General features: G+C 34.0%; 1 protein-coding gene across 19 annotated transcripts in view; it reads right to left on the bottom strand.

The window, feature by feature from the left end:
* SCAPER (S-phase cyclin A associated protein in the ER) overlaps window positions 1-13,343 on the bottom strand; it is a 491,770-nt gene that overhangs the window by 288,780 nt on the left and 189,647 nt on the right. For all 19 annotated transcript variants that reach the window (XM_055088136.1, XM_028495131.2, XM_024128925.3 and 16 more), the window contains 4 exons: window positions 12,261-12,403; window positions 6,267-6,348; window positions 4,078-4,230; window positions 3,180-3,287 (listed from right to left, as the gene is read on the bottom strand). In XM_055088136.1, the coding sequence (XP_054944111.1) occupies window positions 3,180-3,287; window positions 4,078-4,230; window positions 6,267-6,348; window positions 12,261-12,403 (486 nt within the window). The remainder of the gene's footprint in view (window positions 1-3,179; window positions 3,288-4,077; window positions 4,231-6,266; window positions 6,349-12,260; window positions 12,404-13,343) is intronic.

Here is a 13,343-nt window from a genome sequence, read left to right as displayed (position 1 = left end):
CAAGGAGTCTCACAAACACAGAAATGGATAAATTAAAAAAAATTTTTTAAACCTTTTAAATTTCATTTGCTATATGGAATTAAATGTACTTTATGCAAGTCCTACAAAAATCACTATCAGCTTCCTCAGAAAGTGTGAAAACAGGATCACAAAAGAAATCAGTTTTAATTAAAACTAATACTTTACTATTTCTCTAGTAATGTGCTGAAAAATTAAATTTTGGAATGTATTTAAATTAGCACCAGTTTCTTTTGACCTTTAAAAATCACGCACTTTTATCGTTTGCATTCTAAGATGATGAAAGAGAAAAAAAATCAAACATATAACAGCTCTTTTTGTGAAGTCTCAAGAAACATAAGAAAAATTTCCTGGTCAAATTACAATAAAAACACAAAACATTAAACCTTTCTTGTTGGGCAGCTACCTATTATGTCTAACAGGCTTGAAACAAAATGTGTCAGAGATCAAGAGTAAGTTATCTGATATGTCAAGTGCATAAGGTCAAAGGTCCAATTTTATTAGGTCAGAGGTGGTATAAATAAAATCTTATATGTCAAAGAAGAAGGGTCACAGATAAAGTGTATATAATATAAAGACATCACAGATGACAAGTAATAACTTTAAGTAGAACAAGTATGTTTACTATAGATACCTTTGCTGATTAAAAATGACGTGTGTGTGTAAATATAAAACTGCCTTTCTGTATCACACAACTACATTGCACACTTGTTTTCAGGAAAAAGGGGCTATAACCAAGAATAACTACATGAATTGAAAACTTAAAGAAAATTTAATACTTTTATACTGAAACAGTACACAAAATGAATACATCGATCAAATCTCAAACCACAACAGCTAAACATCAAACTATGCTTTAGTAGCTACAAAAGTTAGATAATATTACACATTTTTCTTCCAAAGTACATGAATTAAATATTCTTTCCTTCTCCACTTCTCTCATTGAGATAAAAACACATAAAATTTAGATTCCAGTTTACATAATAGCAGTGCTCCACAAAAATTTAAAATATTTTTTTGTAAATTGAATAATATATTTAGTATTTTTATTAAGAGAATTTAGTTACAAACAATTTTTATAAGTGGAAGATTTCCTTTATAATGGGAATAATTAAATTCTAATTAATGAAGCAATTGAGGATTTTTTTTCATAGTGGAACACACATACACCTGACTCTAGCTCTAAACAGTAAACTTAAGTAGAGAATGGGAATAATCACATGAATGATTCAAGTTAAAAAAAAAAATTCCATATTACTCTCTCTTAAAATACCCATACAATTTGATTAAAAGGCAAAAAAATTATTTCAGGTAAACTAAATAGATGATTAGTTCCATTTTTATTTCACCTTTATTAATGGTACCCAAAGCCATTCTGTATAACCTTTCAGTTCAACTCAACTAAATGAGTTCTTATTAAATACCATACTATGTGTCAAGCATTATGTCAAACAATGGATACTACAGAAATTAAACATTTAAAGACTTCCAATTTCAGCCACAGTGACTGGCTTATACTGGACTAATTTTCCAACTCCAAAAGTTGCACAAAATATACAAAACATCTATTTAAAGGCATTAAAGAACAGCCAACACAGCCAGAACTTGAGAGACCATGATCCTTAAAAGGAGGGAAGCACATGAGGCGAGCCCCACATTCACTCTGGATTTTTCCCTAAGGGCTTATGCCAATTTTTGGCATGAGAGAACAGTGCAAGGTGAAAGTGGCAGTCTTACTAAGCCGAGGAGACAGAATTTGGTTTAGAGCTGTCAAAACAGCTGGAACTTGAGAGGCAAAAATCCTTAAAAGGAGGAAATCATAAAGAAGTGAGCCAAATTAACCATATGCAATTTCCCCTCAAACACTGGTCATATCCAGAAACGTAGGAGAAAACTGCAGCTTTGTTCCTCCTACCTAGGTAAGATTTATTAAGAACCATCCACAGAATTACCCCTGCTTCCTGACAGCATCCATTCCAGAGCAAAGTCCCACGTCCTTGAACACTCCCCCCAACCTCCAGGTCACCTAGCAAAGACCCAAATCCTATAATAAGTCCTTTCTAACACGTTATTGAGAAACTATAACTTCCCATAGTGTGCATTTTCCCTTCTTTTAACAAGTCAATAAACCTAATTTTATTCAATTGTAGATGTGTTCCTGATGGTCTTTGCCTGGAGAGCACTGACAAAAACCTAAGAAAAAGAATGAACTATAGCTTTATATAAACATTAGGGATCAATCTCACAGACTTAAGGATGAGTGAAAGAAGCCAGGTACAAAAAGTACATACTGTATGATATCATTTATATGAAGTTCAAGAACAGGCAAGACTAACAGATTGTGCTAGTAGTCAGAAAACAGTTACCTTTTGGGGGCACGACTGAGATGGGGCATGAGGGAGCCTTCTGGGGTTCAAGAAATGATTTATGTGCTGATATGAGTGGAACAAATGTAAAAATTCATCAAGCTATATACTTTAAATTTGTGTATTCTATTAATATATGCTCTACTTCAAAAAAAAAAAAAAGAGTTAAACACACATGTGCACCTACACACAAGTACTGCCCTCAAAAAACCACAATAACCTTTCCTAGACATCTTAAAAGATGCTTGACAAACATGAATTCTCATCTTTGGGTATGTTTAGAAATTTTCTATTAAAAACAGAACCAACAAATTCAGAGATTAATAATGTCATACATATCTCAATAACATTCAAATAAAGAACATTTATAAAACTACTTATATAAATCTAAATTCCATGTAAATAGCAATTATAGGTAGATAAATAATGCATTTCCAAAAATTTCTAAGTATTGTACTGATACAAAATTATCAATTTATATGATTTTTATATTAACTGTTTTCCAAGAAACAAAGAACATCATTAAATAAAATTATTAAAAATTTTAAATTAATATTTTTAAATTATTATTAAAATATCATAAACTTTTTTGCACTGAAATTATATACACAGTATTAAATTCTTATTTCTATGTTTCTTTTAATATATATACTAAAATAAGGACATTTGTATACTATATTGTAGTAGTTATTAATATAGTTTTAAATAATCACAGAAATACATATGAATATGGATTTCTTCATAATAGAAAAGAACATAGAAGGTACTCGATACATGAACAAAATTAAAGCTTACCACTTCCTCATCTGAAAGTTCACGCCCTTGGATGCTGCTATTTTCTCTCACAGCTTGCTGGTGTTTTTTTCCTTTAATGTGGCTAAAAAGATACACCTCTGAAGATATCTAAAAGCATAAAATCAAAGCAATGTAATGAACATATAATTATATCTTACTTTAAATATTACACATTCTATCCAGTATACTATATACAAGTTGCGATCACTCTAGCATTTACATATTAGTCTTAAAAATATTTTCTTTAGAATACAATTCTGAGACTCCTCTAGAACAGGGGTGCCCAACCCCAGGTTCGCGGACCGTTACTGGACCTCTTAGGAACTGGGCCGCAGAGTAGGAGGTCAGCAGCGGGTAGGTGAGCGGCCAGCGAGCAAGTGGCTTCATCTGCCGATCCCTGTCGCTTCCGTTACCATCTGAACCATCCCCGCCTCCCCTGTCCGTGGAAAAACTGTTTTCCATGAAATCTGGTCCCTGGTGCCAAAAAGGTTGGGGACCTCTGCTCTAGAAGACACATGGTCAAAAAGGCATGTCATCAAAGCCAACCTTAACAGAGTATCATTTCTTCTAAGTATCAAGGTTCAAGTTTCAGCACTGAAAAAATGTTCCTTTTCTTTTGTGGTCATAATACCCAAAAATATTGACTTGGGCTATCATTAAGCAGGTATACATCCATTTTAGCAGCAACTGCATGCTTTGGTTCTTTGCACTGCTACTCCTAACTGCTGATACTATTTCTGTACTACTTACTTTGCATAAAAATCATGAAAGAAATCCATGGTAGTCAGCAGATGCCTGAGTATGACTTAAAAGATTGGGAGAATATATTTCCATAGTTTAATAAACTTTAGTAAATAAATTATAACGTATCATAACAATACCGATACTGACAACCTACCGGGACATTGCAGAGAGAACACTGCTTCTTTCTTTCATAAGGGGTCAATTTGGGGGCATAATCAGTATTTGCATGTCGTCCACTGCTTAACTCAGCAGCTTTTTCTTTTCTTTGTTCAATCTGTTCCATGTGCCTTCTAATGCTTTCATCATGCTGTAAATGAAGTCGAAGTGTGAGAATATAGAAATTTATTCAAGTTATACTGAGAACTTGAAAAAGTAATATTTCCATTAAACTTTCTAATATAACAAAATGTCTTAATTCAGTATTAACTTGGACACTGAGGACAAGAATCTACATAAAGCCCTTTAATATCTCCTACATGCACAGTAACATTTCCTAAAGTGTACTTCAAGGAATTACACTGTGTGTTATTAATAAGTATTGATATTTTGTGGAAGAGGTTCTATGGTCAAATAAATTTGGAAAATAGTAAGTTAAAGCTACTTACTTACTCCAGCTTGTCACTATGCATTAGGACTCAATAAACTTAGCTTACACTAAGCAACATTTTACACACTTATTTGACGACAACAAACTTTTGAGAAGCACTTCCTGGAACACACTATGGGAAATGTTGCCCCACAGGTAAAGATCAAGCTCATCCTCACAGCAGACAAGGCCCATCATGACACAGACCTTTACCCACATCGACTCCAGTGACTTCCCAGAAAACAAAAAATAAACCAACTAAAAAACACTGTTTCAGACTTCTGACTTTGTGCTCATAGTACTTCATACAGCTGGATGCCATCCCACCCATCTACCTATTCAACTCGTCTTTCTTTCAAGATTCAGCTCACAAATTATCCTCTAAAATTATTTCCCTGACTTCTGAAATCCTTCATGTTAGCTTAGTATCCTCCTCTGTACTTTCATAGCACTCCATAGCACTCTATCCATATGGAAATTATCTGCTTAGCATCTGAATCTCACACTAGATTATGAGTTTCTTGAAACTGAGAACCATGTCTTACTCATCTCTGTATCCCCATGCTTAGCACAAGACTCAATAAATATTTGCTGCATTAAATTTAAATAAATGATAAAGTTCTAGAACTATACAAATAGTAAAATAGGGTCCTCTATTCCCTGGAATTTACTACCCCTGTGAAAACCCAACATGTAAATAATTGTGACACAATGTAAAATATTCATACTGCTAGAAACTACTAATGGTAAAGATTTTCTAGAAAATATCAGCTTATCATAATCTCCCAAGCAACAACTGTGCAATTCATAAACATTGAAGTAATCTTTTAGTTTATTTCTAAATAATTAAAAGTCTATGAATATAAGAAACTAGTAGTAATGTCTTCAAGTCATTAACAAATTAATTAGTAAAATCAAGAAATGCTAAAATTCCTTTACATTTTTTCTGTCAATTGCTTTATCTTATTAAAATAATTTCAGTTTTCAGATAGTTGAGTTAGAATTGACCATAGCCAAAACCACATAAGTCTTATTCTCCAAATACTGATATTAGGAATACAAATTAATTCAGTTTTTTTTCAAAGAGATATGACTGATTCTTTTCTTTTTTTAATAAATTTATTTATTTTATTGATTTATTTTTGGCTGCATTGGGTCTTTGTTGCTGCACGTGGATTTTCTCTAGTTGTGGAGAACGGGAGCTACTCTTTGTTGCAGTGAGTGTGCTTCTCATTGCGGTGGCTTCTCTTGTTGAGGAGCACAGGCTCCAGGTGCATGGGCTTCAGTAGTTGTGGCTCCCGGGCTCTAAAGAGCAGGCTTAGTAGTTGTGGTGCACGGGCTTAGTTGCTCCGCGGCATGTGGGATCTTCCCGGACCAGGGCTTGAACCCATGTACCCTGCATTGGCAGGCGGATTCTTAACCACCGTGCCACCAGGGAAGCCCTAATTCAGTTTTTATACAATTAATTAAATCGATAAAATTTTAATCTCATGCTATGTTAAAACAACTCTAAAATTTCAAATTAAAATATATAATATTCCGGGCTTCCCTGGTGGCGCAGTGGTTGCGCGTCCGCCTGCCGATGCAGGGGAACCGGGTTCGCGCCCCGGTCTGGGAGGATCCCACGTGCCGCGGAGCGGCTGGGCCCGTGAGCCATGGCCGCTGGGCCTGCGCGTCCGGAGCCTGTGCCCCGCAACGGGAGAGGCCACAACAGAGGGAGGCCCGCATACCACCAAAAAAATATATAATATTCCTACCTTGAGCTGAATTTTTTTCTGTAGCTCTTCCATAGCTTCTTGCTGAGCAGCTGTGAGTGCTGCCAATCGTTCTTCCCTGTCTCTATAAGAAGATATTTAAAAATTATAAACTCAACTGTTTGGAGTAACAAATTTCATGAGGTTAAAAAAATACAATTAGGACACATAGGCTTATATATTCTAGAGAGTTTTAAAAATTATTTTATTCTGAATGCCTATTAAGTTTCAGATATATTATTGCTCATTAAACATTTGGGAAGCAACAGACATTATAATTTACAAAAATAGGTTTCTGGACCCAAGAATGGGTTTAAATACTAGCTCTGGGGCTGTCATTTAAATATGGCATATTGAAAATATATATTTATCTCTTTTCCCTTCCAAAAACCTATAAAACAATATGAAAGGAATAGAAAAGGCAAAAATTCACAAAGACAAAGAGAATAGGAGAGGAACCAATCACAAACAAATTATGAGACATACAAAGAAGTATGACCATGTTTAGGAAAAATGCAGTCAAATGAAACTCTCTGAATGAGGCCATAGGCTGGATTTATTTGGTATTATAAATACATTATAAGAATTAAAAGAAAGTATGCCAACCTAAGGAAAAATATCGTGACAATGATTCAACAGATAGAGAATCTCAACAAAGAGAAATAGTTTTTTAAGAACTTTCCAACGAAAGGAACTAGGAGTCCTTAAACAAATGGCTTTCTAGGGATGGAGCAGGGAAAATATAAGATGAATTCGAAGCATCTTGCAGTGCCAGGAAGTAAGGAAGTACTCAAAAAAAACAAAATGATGAAGTATGTCAAAGGCAAGCAGGGGTCAAATGAAAAAGCTCCCAATGTCCAAAGGTGAAACAATTTGAGCAACAAAATAAATACCATAATACTGGTTTGTAACCCACAGTATAACACAAATAAATGAGTCCCCGTTGACATAAAAAAGAAATTTAATAAATAAATGGGAGAACAAATATCCTGTACAGAAGAACTGCAAATAATTTATGTATGAATTGAATTTGTATCTCAAGGAGGTAGAGAATAACCCCCCTATCTCTTCAGCATAGGCTTGCTGACTTGCTTCCAAGGACAGCATAGGGAAATTTTTAAACTATACAGTGGAGAAATCTGACAAATACTACCTTAGCCAGGTGATCAAGGTAACAAAATCAGTGATAAGTCAAGGTGATAGTATGAACCTTAGACATTTTAAAAATGGTAATTCACATTCACCCCTGTGCTCTTCCTCCCAAAACCCATAACCTCAGTCTAACCATGAGAAAAACATCAGACAAATCTTAAGTGAGGAAAAGTCTACAAAATACCTGACCACTACTCAGAACTGTCAAGGTCATCAAAACCATGGAAAGTCTGAGAAACTGTTACAACTCAGAAGAACCTGAAGAGAAATGACAATTAAATATCTGAAGAAATAGTGGCCACTTTCCAAATTTTATGAAAATCATTAATGTACAGAGTAGGATAATCATAAAGAGAACCAACCTACTGGTGAAAAACAAAGTCAAAAGGAAAATTTTGAAAACAGGAAAAAAAACCCAACAACTCACCATATACAGAGGAAAAACAGTATGATTAATGGCCGACTTTTCATGAGAAACAACAAAAGTAAGAAGATTCAAAGTACTGAAAGAAAAACCAAGAATTCTATATCCATCAAAACTACCATTCAAAAGGAAGGCAAAATAAAAATATTCCCAGATAAGCAAATACCAAGATAATTCAATGAAAGCAAACCTGCCTTACAAGAAATACTGAAGGAAGTCCATCTAGCTAAAAAGAAATAATGCCAAAGGGTAACGTGAATCCACAGAAAGAAATGAAATACACCAGAAATGATAAATATGTGGATAAATACAAAGGAATCTACAAATACATTTTCTCTATTATTCTAATTCCTTTGAAAAATGTGGGACTGCATTAAAAAAATCGTAACACTGTATTGTTGAGTTTATGACATATATAGATGTAATATATATGACAATAACAATACAAGAAGAAAAAGACATAGTGCTATATTGGAACAACGTTGTTTTAATTTACCAAAATTAAGTTAATTTTAACCTGAAGTAGTTTGTGATAAGTCAAGATGAATACTGTAATAAAGAAAGCAAACACTAAGCAAATAACTAAAATAATACAGTTTCTTAAATCAAGAGAAAAATTTAAATGATGCCCTAAAAACTACTGGTTGAGGGACTTCCCTGGTGGCACAGTGGTTAAGAATCCACCTGCCAATGCAGGGGACACACGTTTGAGCCCTGGTCCAGGAAGATCCCACATGCCGTGGAGCAACTAAGCCTGTGCTCCACAACTACCGAAGCCTAGGCGCCTAGAGCCCGGGCTCTGCAACAAGAGAAGCCACTGCAATGAGAAGGCCAGGCACCGCAATGAAGAGTAGCCTCTGCTGGCGGCAACTAGAGAAAGCCTGCGTGCAGCAACGGAGACCCAACACAGCCAAAAATAAATAAATAAATACTTTAAAAAATGTACTGGTTTAACAAAAAAGAAGACAGTAAAGGAGAAAAAAAACTTGAGACATACAGAAAACAAATATCAAAATGGCAGACATTAAATTCAGTCATATCAATAAATTGCATTAAATGAGAATGGACTAAACAATCAAAAGGCAGAAAATAGAAGGCCAGATATAAAAAGAAACCTCAACTATATATAAGTGACATACTTTAGATACAAAGACACAAAAAAATGTTTCCTTTTAGACAGAAGTAGACATATCATGTAAACAATAAACATGGCAATATTTAAAACAGAAAAAAAATTGACTTTAAGACAAGAAATATTTTTTAAAAACCCAATGAGGGATATTTCATAATGATAAAAGGGTCAATACTTCAAGGAGTTATGATAAGTATAAATTACATGCCTTTAACACTAAGGCACAAAAATACGTGAAGCAAAAAATTGTCAAAACTGAAAAGAGAAATAGACAATTCAACAACTATTTTTGGAGATTTCAATAAGTCTATCTCAAGAATTAATACAACTAGACAGAAAATCAGTAAGTATACAGAAGACTAAACACTATCAACTAACTTTACTTAACTGACATTTAGAGAACACTCCATCCAAAACAGCAGAATACACGTATTTTCCAAGAGCACACAGAACATTCTCTAGGATAGTCTACATTCAAGACCATAAAGTAATAAGTTCAATAAATTTAAAAGGACTGAAATCATACAGAAAACATTCTTCAACCACAAAATATTTAATTAGAACACAGAAAAACTGGAGACATTCCAAATATTTGAAAACTAAATAACATGCTTCTGAATAACTGAGGAATCAGAAAATCATAAGAAATATTAGAAAAAATCTTGAATGAAAATAAAAAATACAATGTATCAAAACTGATGAGATGAAATTAAAGAAGTGCTAAGAAGAAAACTGGTAACTTCAAATGCTTATATTAGAAATGCAGAAATGTCTAAAATTAATCAACTAAGTTTTGACTTTATAAAAGTAGGAAAAGCAAAGTTAATCAAATCCAAAATAAGCAGAAGGAAAGAAATGATACATATCAAAGTGGAAATCAATGTAATAGAAAACAGAAACATAATGTAGAAATTCAAAGAAACCAAAAGTTGGTTTTTTGGAAAGATCAACAAAATGTACAAACCTTTAGCTAGACTACCAAGAGACAGAGAGACAGAGACAGAGAGGAGAGACATAAATTAGCAAATAAGGAATGAAAGAGGAACATCACTATAGATCATGTTAAAATTAAAATCCTTATAAGGAGCTATTAACAAATTTTTAAAACTACACAACTTAGATGAAAAGGACAAATTCCTAGAAAAACACAAATTACCAAAGCTGACTCAATAAGAAACAGAAAAATCTCAATAGATTGATAACATATTAAGAAAAATTTATTTGGTAATTTAAAATCTTCCCCCAAAGATAACTCCAAGCCCAGATGGCTTCACTAGTATATTGAACATTTAGCAAGAAAAAATAACAATACTACACAAAGAGTTTCTGTAAATAGTGGAGGAAAAAACACTTCCCCCATCACATTCTCTGAGGCTAGGATTGCCATGACATGAAAGCCAGACAAAGACATCAAAAGAAAATTACACACCAATATCCCTTATGAATATATCCTTAACAAGAATTCAACAACACATAAAAATGGTTTTACACTATGACCACGTAGGAATTAACCCAGGAATGTAAAGTTGGTTTAATATCCAAAAATTAATTAATGTAATAAACCATATTAATAAAAAATGAAAGCCACATGATCATCTCAGTGAATGCCCCCAAAGAAGCATTTATTTAACCAAATTCAAAGTACATGCATGCTAAAAACTCTCAATAAACTAGAAACAGAAGAGAACTTCTTCAACCTGACAATGAGGATTTATGAGAAACCTACAACTACATCATAGGTAATAGCGGACGACTGACTGTCTCCCCCCTAAGATCAAGAACAAAATAAGGATATATACAATGTCACAACTGCCATTAACGTTATATTGTAGGATCTAGTCAGTGCAATAAGGCAAGAAAAAGAAATTAAAGACATCTGTATTAGAAAGCAAGAAGTAAAACAATCTCAATTTGCAGAGGACATGAGCCTTTATGTAAAATATCCTAAGGAACAACAACAGCAAAAAAGAAAACACTAATAGGAAAATGTTCATAGGAAAGTTGCACAAGATCATAAAAAATTATAAAATAAAATATATAAAAAATTGATTGTATTTCTATATACTAGCAAAAATACTAACAAAAATGAAATAAAATAACTCCATTCACTATGGCTTCAAAAAGAGTACTTAGGAATAAATTTAAGAAAAGAAATGCAAGACCTATTTTCTAAAAACTACAAAATACTGTTGAGAGAAATTAAAGCAGATAGAGACACACACCATATTCATGGATCATATACAATATTGTAAAGATGGCAATTCTTCCCACAGTGATTTATAGATTCAAGGCAATTACTGTAAAAATGCTTGCAAGCTTTCTTTTTTTAGAAACTGGCAAGCCTACCCTAAAAAATTATTTGGAAAGCAATTCTGAAAGAGAACAACAACATTAGAGAACCTACATTAATTGATTTCAAAACTTGCTATTAAGCTACAGTAGTTAAAACAGTGTGGTGCTGGAGTAAGAATAGACATGTAGATATCAAAAGAACAGGACAGAGTCCAGAAATAAACCCTTACATCTATGATTAATTAACTGTGAACAGGCAGCAAGGATACTCTCTTAAAAGCTAGCCTCTTCAACAAATGGGGCTGTGATAAATGGATACTTATATGCAAATAAATAAATTTATATTTTTGATTCATACCATACATAAAAGGTATCTTAAAAGGAATTAAAACCTAAATGTGTGTCAAACTGAAAAACTATAACATTTTGAAGAATATCTTATGACACAGGGTATAAAAGGATTTCACAAACAAGATCAGAAAGCACAAACCAATTTGGCCAATTAAATGCTTTTTCCTGAGTCTGTGAATCTTAAACAAGTGATTTTAAAATGTAGGGATGGCTGAGTGTCATTTAACATAATCAGGGCAGCAACATGTTGACCAGACCATTTCCATCAAAAGACCACCGCTGTGGCTCCTGGGACCTAGTCTCTGATGCTTGACCATGTCCCAGCCTGGTCATCTAACCACCTATCACTTTCGCTCCCAATATTTTACTTAAAATTTACTTTGCTTAAGTTAGCCAGAATCAAATTCTATTTCTTACAACTGAAAATATCTTGAAATATCAAGTTTCCCATCCAACAGAAATGTTCAAAAGGTTTCCATTTTAAGGATGCCTTAATTCCTGGAAATCAAAATTCAGTATAACATTTCTGTATATGTAACACTTTCTAAAAATTCTACATGACAGCAAATAGCTTTAAGACTTGATTTGAATATGCATTCCCTGCAAATGTTCATCAGGATCAAAATCAAGATAGCAAATGAAGTACCTAGCTCTTTCCCGGGCAGCATCTTCACGGGCTTTTTCCTTTTCTTGCCTCTGTTGCTCAATTCGGGCTTCTTGTTCTTTCCTCTTCATTAACAATTCTTCTACACGGGCCTGCCGTTCTGCTTCTAGAGCTCTCTTACGTTCCTAATGTCAGAAATATTTTAAAAGATGTTAGAATTATGTGTAAGATGAAAATGATTAAAGGTGACATAGCTTTGACACATACTTATATATTCAAGCCAAACAGATCCCTGGCTTGTCATTAGGTATGCTTCTCAGAATTTAAATAAAATCAAATACCAATACTATCTGGTTTTCATATGTCATTTACCAGTGTTACAAATAATTAGAAGAATAAATGCTTGGCTTCCCTGGTGGCACAGTGGTTAAGAATCCTCCTGCCAATGCAGGGGACGTGGGTTCGAGCCCTGGTCCGGGAAGATCCCACATGCCACGGAGCAACTAAGCCTGTGCGCTACAACTACTGAGCCTGTGCTCTAGAGCCCTTGAGCCACAACTACTGAGCCAGCGTGCTGCAACTATTGACGCCCACACGCCTAGAGCCCATGCTCCGCAACAAGAGAAGCCACCGCAACGAGAAGCCCGTGCACCACAACGAAGAGTAGCCCCCACTCGCCACAACTAGAGAAAGCCCGTGCCCAGCAACGAAGACCCAACACAGCCAAAAATAAATAAAATAAAATAAATAAATTTATTTTAAAAAGAATAAATGCTATTTTAATCAGATACTATCTTATTAGAACCTGATACATATTTTATGGTTAATCACTTCTAAAGCCTTGTGTTTGGAAATGGTTATAGAAATGACAGAACATGATGAAGAAAGCATAATTAACAGATTTTATTTCTGAGCTAAGCTTTCATATAGGAATTAAGTGAAGAAAAGCTTGTGGCAGGGAGAAAGAGGCATTATAATATAGCATAGTGGGTAAGAGAGTGGACACTGTATTAGATTTCCCTGATTTTGTTTCCTGATTACATTATTTACCAGCTGGGTGACCCTGGTCTAGTTATATTATATATGTGACTTAGTTTTCTGGAAGACAAATAACAATAGTGCTTA

This window comes from Physeter macrocephalus, chromosome 11 (assembly GCF_002837175.3).
Source record: "Physeter macrocephalus isolate SW-GA chromosome 11, ASM283717v5, whole genome shotgun sequence".
Lineage (NCBI taxonomy): Eukaryota > Metazoa > Chordata > Mammalia > Artiodactyla > Physeteridae > Physeter > Physeter macrocephalus.
Note: the sequence above shows the minus strand (reverse complement) of the source record. Positions and strands in the feature narration are given on the sequence as shown.